This window comes from Pteropus medius, unplaced genomic scaffold, assembly GCF_902729225.1.
Source record: "Pteropus medius unplaced genomic scaffold, Ma_sr-lr_union100, whole genome shotgun sequence".
Classification (NCBI taxonomy): domain Eukaryota; kingdom Metazoa; phylum Chordata; class Mammalia; order Chiroptera; family Pteropodidae; genus Pteropus; species Pteropus medius.
In genome coordinates this window covers 2,274,004-2,291,513 of record NW_024342466.1, presented here as the reverse complement: position 1 = coordinate 2,291,513, position 17,510 = coordinate 2,274,004, and the positions used below count along the sequence as shown (strand labels likewise).

Sequence of the window (17,510 nt, the reverse complement as noted above, 5' to 3'; positions counted from 1 at the left end):
CCGCCTCCTGGCTTTGCGTCTCTGGAAGGGCCACGGGCGTGTCGCGTAACCTCTCTGGTCTTAGATGTCTCAGCTGCAGGGGGCGTGGCGAGGGGCGATGCCGGCTGACGTCCTGCCTCCCAAACTGGACATTCTGTGGCTTTCCCGCCGCTGACGTCAGTGGGACGGCGGGCCACCGCTGCCATCTCAGGGGTTTTCTGCCAAACCGCAGGGCAGAGGAGCAGAGAGCCCTGGGCTTGAGCCACTGGCCGGCTGTGCGCTCTTAAAAGGGGCCCATTTGCATACCCCCCCCTCCAACTCTTGCAGGCTGAGTGACCTAGAAGCACATGTGTTTCTTAACGTGGTTTCAACAAGTTTGAAATGTTACTCATCCATTAATTAAATTTATTCACTAAATGAATGATTCGCAATGGCGTGCCAGGTGCCGTGATGGGCAGGGCATCTGGAATCGTCCAGAAATGATTTCATTATGTGCTTTTTCATCGAATCCCTTCGTACACCTGGGAGAGCGGGAGAGAGATGGCGCTAACACTTGCTGCTGGAAATAACGGTTATTTAAGCCACCGCTGTTTGCTGGAGGCTACACCAGGCACTTTGCACATATTATCTAATTCAATCCTCCAGATAACGCCCTTGCGAATTTACCATGATCCCCATTTACAGCCGAGGGAACCGAACCCCGCAGAGGTTAAATAATTTCGCTTCGGGTCCAGCAAGAAGCACAGGAGTGGGGTTTGAACTCCCCGCTCATCTCATCAGAAGCAAACCTTTATTTTCCCATAAGACTCAGTGCCTCCCCTTAACGCAAAAAAGCAAGATGATACCGATCTCCTGGGAAGTTTGTTTTGCTGGCGTGACGCTGATTTATCCCCCAGCTGTGTTTTCGAGGAGCCCCTTATCTTGAGCACTGGCACTCAGCGTTGCCTTTCGTTTGAACCAGATCAATAACACAGCCGTGGGGCACGCGCTCGTCCTGCCCGCCAGGAGGGACCTCGACGACTTCCTGAAGACCGTGCTGACCTGTCACGTTTGCTTGGGTAAGGTGCTCCTCCTCCAGCCACCTCCGTCCAGCTGCCACTGCAGATCGCACGCTCCGTGGAGGGACGTTGGAAGGGAAAGGTGCCCTCTGCGTGTAGGGCTTGGAGGGTCGTGAGGCCCGCGGTCCCCAGCGTCAACATCGCAGAAGCAGGTTCCACAGTTAAGGTGAAACTCCCCACACGGAGCTTCTCTTTGATAGAGATTAGTTTTTTAGGTCATAAAGGATAATGTGGGCTCTGCTCACATTTTTGACCTCGGAGTCTGGATTTCAATGATCTGGCTTTGGGACTTTCTAGAACATAGTTCTTCAGAGAGTGGTCAAAAAAGTAAGGTGGTTTCTTCCCTTCTCTCCCCTCCCCCCCTCCCTCCGTCCTTGTCTAATGCTGATGTCACAGCACAGTAGGGAGAGCTCGGGCTGCTGGTTCATTTAGTGTTCGCTGGTGAAAACAGACGCTGACCACAGTCACGTCAGCAAGGCACGGACGGGCTTCCCGAGTCTGTGGCAGCTCTTGTCGCCCCGGGCTCCCAGCAGATGACGCGGTGCATCTTGCTGCGGGGGAAACGCCCCCCCCGCCCTGCTTCTTTCCAGACATCTGCAACATCGACCCGTCCTGCGGCTTCGGCAGCTGGAGGCCTTCCTTCCGGGACAGGCGTGCGGCGGGCAGCGACATGGATGTCGACATGGCCTTCGTCTTAGATAGCTCCGAGTCCACCACTCTGTTCCAGTTCAACGAGATGAAGAAGTACATCGGGTACCTGGTCAGACAGCTGGACATGAGCCCCGACCCCGGGGCCTCCCAGCACTTGACCAGAGTGGCGGTCGTACAGCACGCGCCCTACGCGTCCCCCGGCAACAGCATCGTGTTGCCCGCGAGGGTGGAGCTGTCCCTGACCGACTACGGCTCCAAGGAGAAGCTGCTGGACTTCCTGGGCAGCCGGATGACACAGCTGCAGGGGACCAGGTCCTTGGGCAGCGCCATCGAGTACACCATAGAAAAGGTCTTCGAAAGCGCGCCCAACCCCCGGGACCTGAAGATCGTGGTCCTGATGCTGACGGGCGAGGTGCAGGAGCCGCGGCTGGAGGAGGCCCGGAGAGCCATCCTGCAGGCCAAGTGCAGGGGCTACTTCTTCGTGGTTCTGGGCATCGGCGGCAAGGTCAACGTCGAGGACGTGTACAGCTTCGCCAGCGAGCCCCACGACGTATTCTTCAAGCTCGTGGACCGGCCGGCCGACCTCAACGAGGAGCCGCTGATGCGCTTTGGGAGGCTGCTGCCGTCGACAGTAAGTCACAACCTGACCCACTGTGTGCTAGCGACACCGAACTGTCGGCGGGGCGGGGAGGTGAAATTGCAGGCGCAGGGGGCAGGGGAGTGAAGTGGGAAGGCTTCGAGCTGCCGGAGAAGATGTCTCGTGTGCTGCCACCCACTCGTTCATTCGCTCAGCAAATGCTCCCAACACTGGCCGAGTCCCCGCCACCCCTTGCAGCTAAGTCGGCAGTGAACACACAGACGGACACCCCGCCCATGGTCCCTCGTTCGCTCGGCCAAACGTGACCGGGCCCCGCCGGCCGTAGGCACCGTGCCCCTGAGAGGTGTCAGTCTGGGTGGGGGGCGGGTTGAGGGCACACTATGGTGCATGACATATGACGCTGGCACATCACAGAGAAGCGTGTCCTGCGGGGGCACCGGGCAGCTTCCAGAAGTCTCTGCCTCGGTCCGGGCGTAGCCACCAGCCCCCGCTCGGAGACCTCTGGGTTTTTGCCGGCGTGGCTCCCCACTCACGATGCTGGCCGCCTCTGCTTCAGCAGCAAATCCACGTTCCTCTTCAAAACTCACCTCCAGCTGCCCCGCCCACCGGGGGTGCTCCCCATGCCCCAGGCCCATGATTAAGCTGGAGGCTGCATTCACCCCATCTTCACACGGCCCGGCGGCCATTCGCGTGTGGGCCTGTGGTCGCAGTGGACTGCACGGTCCTTGAGAGGCTGTGTTGTTCACCGTTGAGGTTCCTAGAGCCCCCCACATGGTGCGGCCAAAGCTGTCACAGGAAGCTGCCTGGCGGAGGATGGGGATAAGGAACAGGGTGAACGTTTGCTCACAGAGAGTTTATTATTCAAAAGAAAGGAGAGGTCCGTGAAAACGGTGTTCGCAAAAGTTTTAGGGAAAATATGTGAAGTAGAGCTAAGCCTGCAGGTTCACCCAGGGGCCACTGTCCCTGCCTTCAGGAGATTGAAAACAGCTTTTGTCAAGCACCGCACTGAGAAAGTCATAAAAGCAACTTGGTTATAATTTGATGTTCCAGAGCTTGGAACTTGTCAAACTCTGTGCTTGATTTTCCTTCTCATCCTGTCTGCCCTCCCCCCTCCCCCAAACACACACATCGAGTGAATGTTAAGTTCAACCGAATTACCCCAATGTTGCCAAGTAGAAGACATTGGCTTCAAATATTTTATGGATCAAATACTGTTATACTTAGTGTTTAAAGTCACTGGACTTAGCTTGTCTGGAAGAATTAATTCAACAAATATTTATGGACTACCTACTATGTGACCCACTTAACTCATTCGCAGATTAATTTTAAGTTGCAAGTGATTCATATGCACTTCAAATTTTTTTTTTCTGTTTCTCTCTAGGTGAAAATGCTTTTTACTTGTCCCCAGATATCAAGAAACAGTGTGACTGGTTCCAAGGGGACCAACCGACAAAGAGTCTTGTGAAATTTGGTCACAAACAAGTGTGAGTGGTTATAATACTCGTCTCACAGGTGTGGAGGGGAGGCAGAGGTCCCTCACCGTCTACCTTTATGGGGCGAGGACACCGACATCCAGAAATCATGACTTCCAGAAGGTCATGTGGGACGTTCTTTTCAAAGAATCTGTTGTCCCTGTCAGCTTTTGCTGCAAAACAAGCAACCCCAAACTTAGTGGCTTAAAATAACTGTTCGTTTAATTTGCATCTCCCTGGGTTAGCAATTTTTGCTTGGGCTCAGCTGGGTGGTTCTACTGGCCGCTCCTGGGCTCACATCCGTGCCTGTGGCCAGCTGCTCGTCAGCTGTGGACTGGTGGTCTAGGGTGGTCTCGGCAGGTGGCTGGTCTCTGCCCCACCTGGTCTCTCATTCTCCTGTGGCAAGCCCGCGTTCGTCCACAGGTGGCGGGACAGGCCTCCCTGAGAGAAGGCGGGAGTGTGCAGGGCCTCTTGAGGCCTAGGCTAGAATGGGCGCTGCTGTTTCTACTGGCCAGGCATGTCCAATGTCAGCCCAGCTAGAGTCAAGAGTGTGGACGACTTGGGGGAGGACCTGTCACCTCACACTGGGAAGGGCAAGGGTACAGAGAGGGTGGGCCAGGGGGGCCCTAGGTCCAAACAGTCTACCATCTCCCGTGTGAAATGATTTCATCAGGAAGGATTGGAAGCGCCAAGCAAAAAATGGACCGCAAATCTTAAACAGTCAGTGCTGTCGGGGCGCAGGTAGTGGTGGCAGCGGTTAAGAGGCGATGTGCTCGCTCTACCTGAGAGACGGACGAGGCGGGGACGGTGCCCCTGGCCGCCTGGCACACACTCAGTGTCCTTCGGTCCGGCTCCATTGCTGGTGCCAGCTCCAGGACCAGGCAGGAGAGCACCGTGGCCAGGTGACGGGCACTGAGTGCAGGCCATGTGCCAGCAGCTGGTGCCGCTCGAGAGAAGCGCCCAGTGCGTCATGCACTGGGGAATGTGGGGTTCTGCCCAGTGCACCAGGTGAGCTGTGGGTTCGAATCATCCTTGGAAACCAGACACCTGGTTTCCCCCTGGCTGAGCTCCAGGCAGGGAGAGACGGCGGCCCGGTCTCTGTCAGCCCCCAAGGCCTTCAGCTCTCGCCTCTGTCCCCAGAGGGGACGCCGTAGCTCTCAGCCTCGCGCGTCGGGACTCAGCGCCAGCGTGGCCTGGGCCCCTTGCCGGCGCTTCGATGCTAGGCCTGCCGACCTCGCGACACGGGTTCTCTTGTCCTTGGCTTTCATTATTTTCATAATTCCTCTCGAACATTCCTTGAAGCTGGCTCAACCTCATCTTTAGGAAAACAGAATGAGCACACCAACTATTTCAAGTTTTATGCTATCAACTTGAAAATACGCTGCCTGTGACCGATGGCACAGTATATCTCTAAAATAACGAATGTTCGTCTCAGGGCAAGAAATGAGCAAAGGTTGCGTCTGCGCCATCGTGTTCCGTTAGGTCAGTGTTCTCTTCAGGGATTCATACTGAGTCAGAAGGGAGTAGCAAAAACAACCACACACACACACACACACACACACACACACACACACACACATCAACTTCAAACAATGCGCAGCGAGTCCCAGAAGCGGAAGGATGCTCAGATTTCGCAATTTTCCACCGAAGCACACTGCTTTGTTGAGTGGACAATTTCTGATAACGAGAGTAGCTATTAATTGATGTTAGCTAATTTTTGGTGTACATGGTCAAATAGATCAACTTTCCTAATCAGAAGATTGTCCAAATATCGTGGCTGTTAACAAGAATGACTATTCCGATATTGATCGTCGTTTCTTTATCCCTGCTCTTATTTCGTGAATGGAAAACTAGGTGTCAGACGTATTTATGCCACAATGTGGCTTTGTTGCTAAGGATTCTATTATTTTATACGCCGTTCGCTCTCTTTTCTTCGGCACGAATCCCCTGAAGAAGGAATTTAGTAGATTTATGATATTAATACCTGAAACTGTTGCCTGCATCTGGATAAGACAACAAGTTTCGCATAGTCCCTGGGTTGTCTGTGTTGCAGGCAGCAGGCGACGATCCGTATGGGCTGAAGCAATGTTTAATGTGTTTTAACAGAAACGTTCCAAATAATGTTACTTCAAGTCCTACATCCAAACCAGTGACCACAACAAAGTCAGTGGCCACCACGGAACCAGTGACCACCACAGGAACCAAACCGGTGACTACGGTGAACCTGCCAGCCTCAAGGCCAGCCCCCGCGAAGCCAGCTCCTGTGAAGGCAGCTGCCACGAGGCCTGTGGCTGCCAAACCCGTGGCTGCCAAGACTGAGGCCCCCAAGACGGCCACGGTCAGACCTGCGGTGGCTGCGAGGCCGGTGGCAGCGAAGCCTGTGGCAGCAGCAAAGCCAGTAGCTGCAAGACCCCCCATCGCTGCCAAATCAGTGGCTGCAAAGCCCGAGACCCCCAAGCCCCAGGCGGCCAGACCAGCGGCCCCCAAGCCGGTCACTGCTAAACCCGCGGGTAAGAGAGCCATGGTTAGGGCTGCCGACGGTGACATCCTCACTTACTGTGTCCGGGGCATGTCCCTTGCCTGTTTACAAAGCAATGACGTAGAGTCATTGGACTGGGATTCGAACATCTAGAGCATATTGTAAAAGGTGCCGATCAGGGCGTAGAACTGTCGGAACGCAACCTTTCCCCCCGCGTTGGAAAGGCATCTTTCTCTCCCTCCAAATGGGTCTCCCTCTGGCTCCTCCTGCGCTCTGCCTCGAGCCCCACACCCCGCCTTGGGGTGAGGCCGAGAGCTGCCTGTTCCCTCTGGGATGTCGGCAGGCGGGCCTGCCCCTTCTCTCCTGGACATCAGGTGGTCCTAAGCGAAAGGGGCGGGTTCTAAGTGGGGGTAGGGTTTTAGAGCCCGTGTGCGGAGTGACAGGGAGAGAAAAGCCTGCTCTCTGCCGTTGGGCAGCGAAGTGGCAGCGGCTGTGCTTGGGTGGCTGTGCCAGACCCGCCCCCTTTGGGACGCGACTCCAGAGGTTCTGGGAGGAGCTTTGTCATTGCAGACCTTGTCCTGCGTGAAGCGCATGCCCACAGGAGAGAGGCCCTATGCTGCGTGCCGGGGCGGTGTCGGGTGTTAGCGGAGCCGGGTGGGCAGCGCCCCCCGCAGATGGGGATGGCCTGTGTGCACTGCCCGGGGCGGGGGCGGGACATGACGGTGGGGGGCCTGAGGGGGCCCAGAGGTCGCTATCTCATTTGTTCCCCGGAAGAGATGTGAGAAGAGACTGCAGTGTCGCAGGCTGTACAGGAAGGTCAGGGCAGAAGGTCCGTGCTCGCGAAGATGCTCTTGGGCTTTGCCCGCCTCTATGACCGGGGAGGAAGGGCTTTCGCGCCAGGCCCGAAGGTCTCGTGGCTCGAAATCCCGTGGAGCGCACTTCCCCGCATTAGTGCGCGGGGCCGCGTCATTTCAGAGCATCTCCGTAACGAGAGAGCTTCTCGGCAGGAAGGAGAGGGAGCCAGGCCCGTTGCTGACGAGCCACGTGATTTTGAGTCACTGCGAATGTCACGTTCGCAGGCGTCGGTGGCTTACGAAACCGTAACCCCGAGAAACTTGAGCAAGAGCTTCGGTCCCGCCACCTCGATGTCCCACCCGCTGTCCGCTGCTTCGTGCCTTTCAGGTGTCATCCCTCGCCCGTGTGTTTCGGTCACTCGGGGTTTTATTTTTGCGTCCCCCCTCTGCTTTGCCGTGTCTTCCAGTTAAGGCCTCCCGAGAGGTGCAGGTGTCCGAGACCACGGAGACCAGTGCCCGACTCCGCTGGGAGAGGCCAGAGCCGCCCGCTCCTTATTCCTACGACCTCACCGTCACCTCGGCCCACGATCGGTCCCCGGTGCTGAAGCTGAACCTCACGGCCACGGAGCATGTCGCCCGGGGCCTGCGTGCCGGGCACACCTACCACGTGGCGGTGGTCTGCCACCTGAGGTCCCAGGTCAGGGCCACCTACCAAGGAAGTTTCAGCACAAGTGAGTACGCGGTCGGCTTCAGGCAGGTCGGCACCCGGTCTGCACGCGGCACATCGGCAGGGCGAGGAGGGAACGGTCCTTCTCCAGCTGCTCTGTTCTGGAGGGATCGTGAAGCTAGGTCAAGGTCCTAGGCATTTTGGTTGCTTCCAATGTCATCATGAAGGAACAGAAGGAGCACGGGGTTCCCCATGAACTGTCGCCCTGCTTTTGGGGTCCTGGGCCCTCTGTGGAGGAAACCAAGTCCATTTGGCTGAGTGCAGCGCCTTCGTCTTGGGGAAGGATCTGCCCGTGTAACCGGCTGGGGTCGACCGTGCCCCACACCCACGTTTCCAGGAGCAGAAGATGTCACTGAGGGCCGCTGGCTCCTTTGGGAGTAATTGGGGAGCCCACAGTCTCAGCCGTGGGGGCCACGGGGTGTCCACGGCCTCCGCAGAAGGGACATCGGACTCCGCCCACCCCGGTCCCGCTGTGCGGGGCTCTGTCCCCTGCCGTCCTCTGCTGCTGAGTGCTCTTCCTGCCTCGTGTGCTTTCCCAGTCTCTCTTCATGACTCATGCCTCCCCCCCATTTCTAAGTTCTTCTGGGTCCCCCACTTTCTTCTGGCCCCCCACTTCTGGGTGGGGCGGAGAGGCTCACATCCTTTTCTCTCCGGACCAGTGCTGTTCAGATCAAGGGCCTCTGCCCCGGACAGGGATCCCCACCGGTCACCATGTAATCTGTGGAGATGAGCGACCCACGACCCTTCAGCCCAGGGCTGTTTTCACAGCCGGACACAGAAGCGGCTCCGTGGGGAATGGGCGAGTCTGTGCTAAGTTCAGGGACTTCCTCTGGTCGCTGGTTGGGACGAAGCGGGCTTGCAAACAGTGGGCCGCTGCGTCTCGGCCCACGCGTGTCTGAGCCCGAATCCAGCTTGCCGCCGCCCTTACGGATCCCCGAGCCCTTCGGTTTTCTGAGTAACTGACCTGTTGCACGCATTTTTCATTTATAGAGAAAACTCAGCCTCCAGCCCCACAACCAGCGAAGCCAGCTTCTAGTTCGACCATCAACCTCATGGTGAACACAGAGCCGTTGGCCGGGAGCGAAGCGGGTGAGTCGTGAGAACATCTGGTCTATTAGCAGCTCCAGGAGCGTTTTTCCCAACACCGTGAGGCCTGCCAAGCCTCGAGCCAGTCATTCTGCACATTCCGAGCCCTAAGTGGCTACTTCCCTCGCCTGTCCCCAGGCTCTTGGAGAAAATTGGACGGGGGTCGCTTTGGGGGCTGTGGCCAGGAATTCATGTGTCAGTGGTCACCTTTCTTCTGCTTTGTCCTGGGGCCAGACGGGCTTGGGGTCTGCGATGCTTCACCCCGCTCAGTGACTCATCTAATACAACCTGCTTAGAGGACACAGACAACCCAGACTGGAGCTCACGCAAGGCGAGGACCCAGAAGTGCCTGGGGCGGGGGCAGGGTGGACGTTCTGGTTCTGGTTCCCGAAGCGTGCTCTGGGCTCGGCCCACCATGCCGCTCCCCGTGCGCCTGAGCCAGCGAGCACGCGTTTTAGGTTTCCTCAGGGACTCTGGATGCATTTCTGGGACCAACAGCGGTCACTTGCTCTCCTCCTGGGCTGTGGGGCTCCGTGGGGGCTGTGACCCCTCACTCAGCATAGCCTTAGGTCGTCCACCCTCCCATGAGGAACCATGTCATGTATCTGTCATGTGTCTGTCATGTGTCTGTCCTGTGTCTGTCATATGTCCATCCGTCCGTCCGTCCATCCATCCATCATCTCTCTCTCTCTTTCTGTTATCTATCTATTATCTATCTATCTATCTATCTATCTATCTATCTATCATCTACCAATCTTCTAGCTAGCTATCATCTATCATCTATATCTATGTATCTATCTATGTATCTATATATCCATCCATCCATCCATCCATTATCTACATATGTCTGTCTATCTATCTATCTATCTATCTATCTATCTATCTATCTACCTACCTACCTATCTAGCTAGCTATCATCTATCTAGCTATCTATCATCTATCTATCATCTATATCTATCTATCATCTATCTATCTACATCTATCTCTATATCTATCTCTGTCTATCACCTATCTTCATCCCTTAATACGGCCCAACCCATACTGACACGTATCAGGAATTGCGAGAAATAAGGTAACTGAGTCAATGCAGAAATTGTGCAACGATTATGCACATAGATGTATAATAAGGATAATAAATAAGCGAACTACTTATAGAACTAAAAAATGTTTAAAATAGTTTGCTTTTGGAAACAAGTTTAGGAATTGGTCTGTGTTAGAGATAGCCATGTGTTTTTCGAACTCTATCTTTTCTAACGGAAAGATTGACAGAAAAACAAGAAACTCTATCCTCTTGATACAGATTTATGGGAATGATTCAGGAATTCGTGGTAGATTGGGTAATTAAGCTTTATTGTATAAAATATTTTATAAAAGTTTCTAAGGTTATAATTTTCAACTCAAACAACAACAACAAAAAAGAGTAGAATTGTCGCTGTGGGGTGAGGTGTGGGATGGGGAAGAAGCCGAAGTCTCGGCCTTTCCGACTTCTGCTCATAAGTAGCTTCCTGAGTCCTGCCTCAGGGGACCGTGGAGAAGGCTTTGTCCTGTGTTGGGTGCCCTGCACTGCCTGACCGGCTCCCGCTCCCTCTCTGAATCCCCTCCCTTCGCTTCCCCGACACCTTGCTTAAGCTCAGAGAGAACCCACAAAGAACTCGTGGGACTTCCCAAAGACGTGGGTCGGGACAGATGGAATTCTGACTTCAAAGTCACCGTGGTCCGGGTACAGTTTTCCACTCACTGGAAAACTTACCCCTTGCAGCGTGTGCGAGATGCGAAGCTTCTAGCAGACACAGTGCTTCATGGAGAGACAATGGCTGGACGTGAACTACACAGTGAGATCTGGGACGTGTTTGGTCCTCTTATGTGTGGTCCAGAAAGGACAAGTCTATATAAACAGTGTTTAGTTAGTATAAACAACCCAATCTTTAAACAAGGATCTGGCCGGGCTGGGTGTTTTTTGTTGTTGTTGTTGTTTCCGTTTTTTTTTTTGAGACTGACTCACACATTCAGAAGTAGGAGGCATTTTCTATCCAGACCTTTACTGGTCCCCTCTCCCCACGCGATAGAGAGGCAGGAGCTTCTGACATCGGGGCTTGCGTGTCTTTCAAGGAGGCGAGGAGTTTTTCTCAGTCTTTCCCGTTCGCTCTGAGGAGCACGTAACCCTCAGCCCCGGAACTTGGACGTTCTTCCCCATTTCACATGCGGATTCAGGTCCGTGTGAGACGTGAATTACTTGTTTTTCTGAAGAACAAGGCCCTGGCCGTTGAGCTGCACCGTGACGGAACAGCGCTTCGCCCAGAAGGTGCCTGATACGCGGTCGCTCAGCAAATGGTCTCTGCACTCGCACCCGCGCCGTTTCTGAGAGCTCTTTTGGAATTGAATTAATTGGATATTTACCTTAAAATGTTTACAATTCAAGATGGGAAAACAGAATCAGGAGATGAAAGCTTGTCGTCTCCCCTCCCTCCCTCCCGCCTCTCCCCTGCCCCCCCCTAGAATTAAGTCATCTTAGAAAATTTTCCCAGGGGTAAACACATTTCAACGATATTCATATTTTTTTTTTGCAGATAGAAAAGGAATTGACAATTTATCATTTTATTAAATAACTTTTGAAAAACACGGTAACTTCTTACTCGGCAGTTGCATGTATATTCTGTATCTGAATGTCAATCACCACAGTAGGTGTTATTTCTCCAAAGACTTATTTCTTAGGCAATTCAGGCACACGAAGCTTTCCAAGGAGCTTTCCCGCATGAGCGCGAGGGCACTTGAGTTCCTCGTATTTTCCGCGGCACGATCGGCTGGACACGCGGCGCGTTTTTTACGGAGATGGGGCCCTTCCTCAGCGCCGAGCGCGGGCTGCGTCTCCCTGCTTTTTTTTAATCTCCACGAGTGGGACGCGCACTGGGTCACGGCTCCATTTTGAGGAACTGCATTTTGTCCTCGTTTAGCACTTTGATTTAGGAGACGTGGTGCTTGGGGTTTGAGCCTGTGCAGGACCTTGTGGACCAAACGCTCCAGTCCATGTCACCTAAGGAAGGGAACGAAGAGCGAGCAGTTTTAACACCTGCGTTTTCACGGACAGATTTAACGTTCACCCATTTGGAAATTCACGTGCAATAATACTTCTTTCTCAGGCACTTCTTTATGTGACACATAAGGAGAGGACGGTCTAGTGAGGGGACCCTTTGTCCCCCAGGAAGGCCTGGCCCTGTCGGGGTGGAGTGCAGGGTGTGGTACTAAGGCCTGGCCCTGTAAGTGGCAGTTCGCGGCAAGCAGACGCATTGGGGCACCTCTGCCGCACGTTTGCTCACTGCTGGTTTTTCGAGTGTATATAGTTTTAGGTTTTTGTCACCGTTTCTCTCCTCCTCCTTTTCATTTTTGGCTAAAGAAGCCCCGGATAGATATTTTCTATGCATATTGCTATGAAAGCTAAGACTGAAGTTTCTAGACGATAATAAAAATAATCTGACCCAGAAGATTTGCATTTTTGCAATATTACAAAGTGAATCTAGAATTATTGCTTATCCATACATATCGAAGAAAAATTCCAATGCAAAAGAATGCCGAAATAACTAACAGAATGTGTAACACGCTTTTTTCGCTTATTCTAGAAATTAACGATCTGTAGGCATGACCACGTGTCATCTGAGCAGGCATAGCTGGGTCGATTACATAGCTCTGATGGAGACAAGTTTAACATTTTACTTACTTTATTGATTCTAAGTTGGACAATTTTCCCTTTATAACACTTCTGAAATAGAAACGTGACTTGTGACTGGTGACGTGTCATGGTTTATTGACAGTCTTCTGTCTTACTTAGATCTGACGAAACTCAGCGTTTGGTTGGCCGTGTTACACTATAAACACAGAGCATTGGCCAGCGCAGAATGATGTAATAGGGAAAGTATGTGACTTTAAGTCAATAGCGGGAGAAAGGACTAACCACCCCCCACACGGAGGTCAACCGAGTAGCTGCGAACACCTTCTCCGGTTGCTTAAAGAGAAGCAGCCATTCCGGGCTGTGTGTTTATCGCCGCGTGAGAATGTGTCTTGTCAGTTGCCATATTTGGGTTATGCCCTCAAAGAACATTTGGTATTTTTCATCGTCAAGTATAAAAATGAAAACAAACGAAAAAGTCTATTGGTCAAGATCTGAAGGACTGAAGGGCCCAAACTTAACCACGAGTCCATTGAGAAGGCACCGGAAGGCTCTCCGGTGCACATCGAGCCTATCGCTGCTCAAAATGCAGGTGCGGGGAAGTCTTCTTTCCATTCAGGTGAAATCGTACGTGCTTCCGAGGTTGGAAGCGGTGCTACCCGTCAACAGTGCGGGGTCCGAGGGCCGTGGAACTTTCTTTTTGTTTGTGAATCCATTAACCCGAGGAGAAACCTGCTTCCAGTTGCAGCATAAACCTTCTCTCCTCCCCCCTCCCGCTTTGCTCGAGGAAGCGATGGTGACTCGCAGCTTTGGAAAATGTCCGAGCCGAAGACACAGCTCAGGTGACTCCGCCTGCGCACGTCTCCGGAATCAGGGCGGTGGAGATTGTCTCCAGGGCTTCTTCCCAATGCAGAACCTCCCATTTTCAGACTTGAAAAACGGTTCTCAGGTGTCTGTCCTTGCGGAGCGTGTGAGGGTCTCGTGAATGCATTTCTCCTGGTTTCTGGGATATCTGCGAGTCCACTGCGATAGTGTCCTTTGATTCCAGCGGGAAGCCACACGGGGTCTCAGTGTGGCTCTCGCTGGAATAATGCAAGAGCAACAGTTTAGTGCCGGAGAGACGAGGTGAAAATCTCAGGACGCCGGAGAAGCCAGGGGGTCGGGGAGCAGCGCCGGGGCCAGGGCTGCCTCCAGGCGGGTGTCCTCGGGTCTGGGGAGACAGTCGTGTCTGCTTTGGCAGAGGACGGGGGAGTGGGAGGGGGACGGTTTAAACACAGATGGCCAGACTGAGTGCGCTCAGCACAGATGGAGTGCAACAAACACGAGCCATTCGGCGACGCTCTGAGCGAGAGGCTCTGGGACCAGCTTGTGGTCTCACAGGTGGCCGAGGGCACGTTGGGGTGGCCGCGTGGTCTCGCCCTGCTCAGTCCCCTGCATGGCATTCCTTGAAAGTCAGGCGTTTCCTTCCATTGTTGGCACATTTGAGAGGTATGAGTGGTTTTTGAGAACTGTCATCACTTTGTCAGGCTTCGCTGGGTCTTCAAAGGCTCTTGGTAGCACAGCTGGCTCTCTGGGCCCCTGATTGGGTCTGGAGCCACCGATGACAGCTCCCCCAAGTCACCAGGGAATGTTCTAGACCAGTCCTGGGCCATTACTCAGACCTAAGCCTTGGTTCTGTTCAGCTTTTCCTTTTCTGTCTTCCTGTCGATCAGCACGGCACGCGCGGGCCACCCCTGTGGCCGTGGGCAGCTCACGCACTGGGCGTAAGGCCCGTGGAGCTTTCCGCCCGCGTGGGGAGCGCCGGGCGGCTCAGGCATGTTAGCTGCTCACGTAAACACGTCGTGGCCAACGCTCCGGGGAGTTTTGTCGAGAGAACGTTACGTTTTTCAACCTTTCAGATAACGGTTGACATTAATGCTTCTTTTTCCCAGCACGATCTGGAGTTTGCCAGAAAAGCCCGTAAACAGAAGTGTCACTGTGAGTGAGCTGTAAACATTTCCTTGCAGGCGTGGTGGAGAGCGTGGCTTTTACTTTGCAGCTGGATTCCGTCAGATACGTGCATTTGAAACGTAAACTTCCTTAATGGGAAAAAGAATGCTTCTCTGTCTTCAAAACAGCTTCGCTATGGGAAGTTCTTGCCGTTGTGAATTTTACATCAGTGTTAGCACTTCTTTTCACTTACTTGTTTCATTTGGCCGGTCACAAAGGCACTGGACTAACACACACGCACACGCGCACGCGCGCACACACACACACGCACACACGAGTTTTTTTCTTTTCCATTTGACATTTACTTTCCACCCAGCTGGCTCGCAATGAAATGCACAGCCTTATTTTTGAACTATACTCTGACTATAGAGACTTAATTGCTACTTTGCCAATAAGAAGAAAGCTCCAAAGTTTTAAAATTCAGTTTATTTCCTGGGGATTTAACATGAGAAGAAATGGAGAGTAAATGGCCCGGTGACTGGAAAAGGGAAACACAGTTCATTTCACCTCGAATTATCCGATAACAAGAGCTGACGTTTGGGACCCCGCGTGCAGCTCATCAAGTCCTTTCATCGCTACGACCGTTATCTGTTGTTCACGGAGCTGTAGGTGGTTATCGTGTCCTTTTGAAGCTGAGGCTCGGGGAAGGTCGAGGGTGATTTTCCTTCTCGAAAGTATTTTCTCATCTTTCTCCAACGACGTTGTGGTTAGAGCGTCGGCTCCTTACGCTGGTTGCAGAGTGACTTCTAATTCGTGTTGTTTTCTCGTCTCGTTAATAAAGATATATGTAAGCTGCCCAAAGATGAAGGGACTTGCAGGAAATTCATTCTGAAGTGGTACTACGATTCAGACACGAAGAGCTGTGCGAGGTTCTGGTACGGAGGATGCGGCGGGAATGAAAACAGATTTAATTCACAGAAAGACTGTGAAAAGGTTTGCGCTCATGGTAAGTGACCGTTCTTTGGTGTTTGTAGAGTTTGCAGATCGCATGAGAGTTCCAGGCCAATGCATGATGCACCTTTTAAAGATATGTGAATGATTATGATGCCTATGAATAAGAAGATAAATTGAATCTTCAGATAAGGACGATATTCAGATAAAGCACATGAGATTAATTTTCTGGATGATTATTATTTCCTGTAAGCACGCAGGTATACTTGTATTTTTACCAATGAAGAAACACACAGCCAAGTCGTACCCTTCACTATTTGGAAATATTACTAAAGTTTCTATTATTCATAAAATATCCTAACAAACGTTATCATTAGAGAAATAATAAGGAATGACCATAGATAACACCGAAGGTACACAGCGCCACGTGTTCGTCTTTAAATCATTTTGCTGCCTCTAAACGATAATGTTGATTCTGGACCATGCAGTGCCTCCGTCACGTTGGGCAACTCACTTGGTAATAAGATGAGAACAGCTTCACAGGGCCCTGGGCCTGTGCCCAGGGAACCGATAAAGGTTTGCAGCGGAAAAGGGAGAAAGCCAGAGGCCACGGGGTCCTCGCCGTGAGAAGCACAGTGTCCTTTCAACTCACTAACGTGGCTTTTCCCTCTCCTCTTCCCTCCCTGCCCGCCCCTGCCGTCAACGCTCAGTGCTGGTCAACCCCGGCGTCATCGCTGCGATTGGGACCTAAGCGTGGCTGGCCGGGGACACATACCTCTCGGAGAAGAAGGAGTCAGCCATTTGCAAGTCGTCTTCCTAGAAGCTCTGGGTGTAGATTCCCGGCACTGTACCATTTCATGCTTTGATTTACACTCGAACCTGGGACGAATCGTTCTGCGCATGACTTACCCATATGGTGCTAATGTGTCTGTGGACCCAACGCCCTTTGTCTCCAGGCAGTTATATCGTATACTTCGAAAGTTGTGTAATAGTTATCCACTGCTGGTGTTTATGTGAACATTTCTATAAACTCAGATTCCCTCTGGAGTTTCACGTTATGCCTGTTTCGGACAAACGTAAAGTCTAGAAAATAACCCCAGACGTCACGGCTTCTCTATATACTTTTGCTTGGTTCACCGCGTCCCCTCCTAATTACGCACTAGACAGAAAGCCCGCGAACGGCACGCACGCGCGTGTCTGAGTCTCCCATTCTTCTCCCGACATCCTGGCTTAGATTTCAAGAGAATTTCCTCTTCCTAAAGCCTCTGACAAACGATCTCGTTAGAAGGAAGCAAAGTCTCTTAATCTCTGCGCACTGTTGTGGGACCAATTTTACACCAGAATGAAAAGAAATCGTAACAGAGAACATTTTTGGCATTCCGCTACCGTTGTGTGGTTTTTTTTTTTTTTTTTTGGGGTCTTGGGGGGTTTAATTTAATTTTAAAATTTTTAGGAAATTTATACAAAGAAACTTTTTAATAAAGTGTGCTGAAAGTGTCTCGGGTTTGGTGTCATTGGCTGTCTTGTTTCCATAGCACCTGCTGTCAGAATCACCCCAGGGGAACTGGGCCCAGTCCAGGCCGAGGGTCCTGGGCCCCGCCCTTTGTGTCCGGTGGGGGGGGGAGGGGCAGAGTGCTCCGTCACACCGTGTGTGGGGACCAGGGCATACAGCCCGCTCCTGATCCAGTGGCCCGTGGCCGGCCACACTGGTCACCATTCTCAGCGGCCCCGAGACTTCGTGGTCTTAAGAACGAGGCTGGCCCCCACCTACCCTCGAACCCCTCGTCGGGTCCCAGGGCCTTGTCCTCCTTCTCTGCTTCTTCGAAAGGACCGGCTCCTGGGGTTCCGTTTGTTCCCACCCCACGGAGGCCGAGAGGTGTCGAGCTGCCGGCCCACGGCTCCCCAGCCTTTTTCTGGAATCTCAAAGACAAAACATAAAGTCTTTTTTTCTTTTATTTCTCCTGGTGTCGGAGAGGACACGAGAAACCAACACACATGTGCAGGTGGCCCCTGATTCCACTTGGGAAGGAAGCCAGTTTGGCAGGTGCTTCCGGGGGAGCTACCAGGTCCCCAGGAGTGGGCGGGGCTGTCTTACGTGAATCGGGGATGAATCCTTGGTTGGTCC

At 52.8% G+C, this 17,510-nt stretch overlaps 1 protein-coding gene across 1 annotated transcript in view; it reads left to right on the top strand.

The window, feature by feature from the left end:
- The window catches only part of COL6A3 (collagen type VI alpha 3 chain), a 75,472-nt gene extending 58,705 nt beyond the window's left edge, over positions 1-16,767 (top strand). The window contains exons 39-46 of the mRNA XM_039861550.1: positions 941-1,037; positions 1,628-2,323; positions 3,668-3,770; positions 5,865-6,268; positions 7,499-7,762; positions 8,749-8,847; positions 15,276-15,440; positions 16,096-16,767. Of these exons, the coding sequence (XP_039717484.1) occupies positions 941-1,037; positions 1,628-2,323; positions 3,668-3,770; positions 5,865-6,268; positions 7,499-7,762; positions 8,749-8,847; positions 15,276-15,440; positions 16,096-16,136 (1,869 nt within the window). The 3' untranslated portion in view covers positions 16,137-16,767. The remainder of the gene's footprint in view (positions 1-940; positions 1,038-1,627; positions 2,324-3,667; positions 3,771-5,864; positions 6,269-7,498; positions 7,763-8,748; positions 8,848-15,275; positions 15,441-16,095) is intronic.
- The last annotated feature ends 743 nt before the right edge of the window (positions 16,768-17,510 follow it).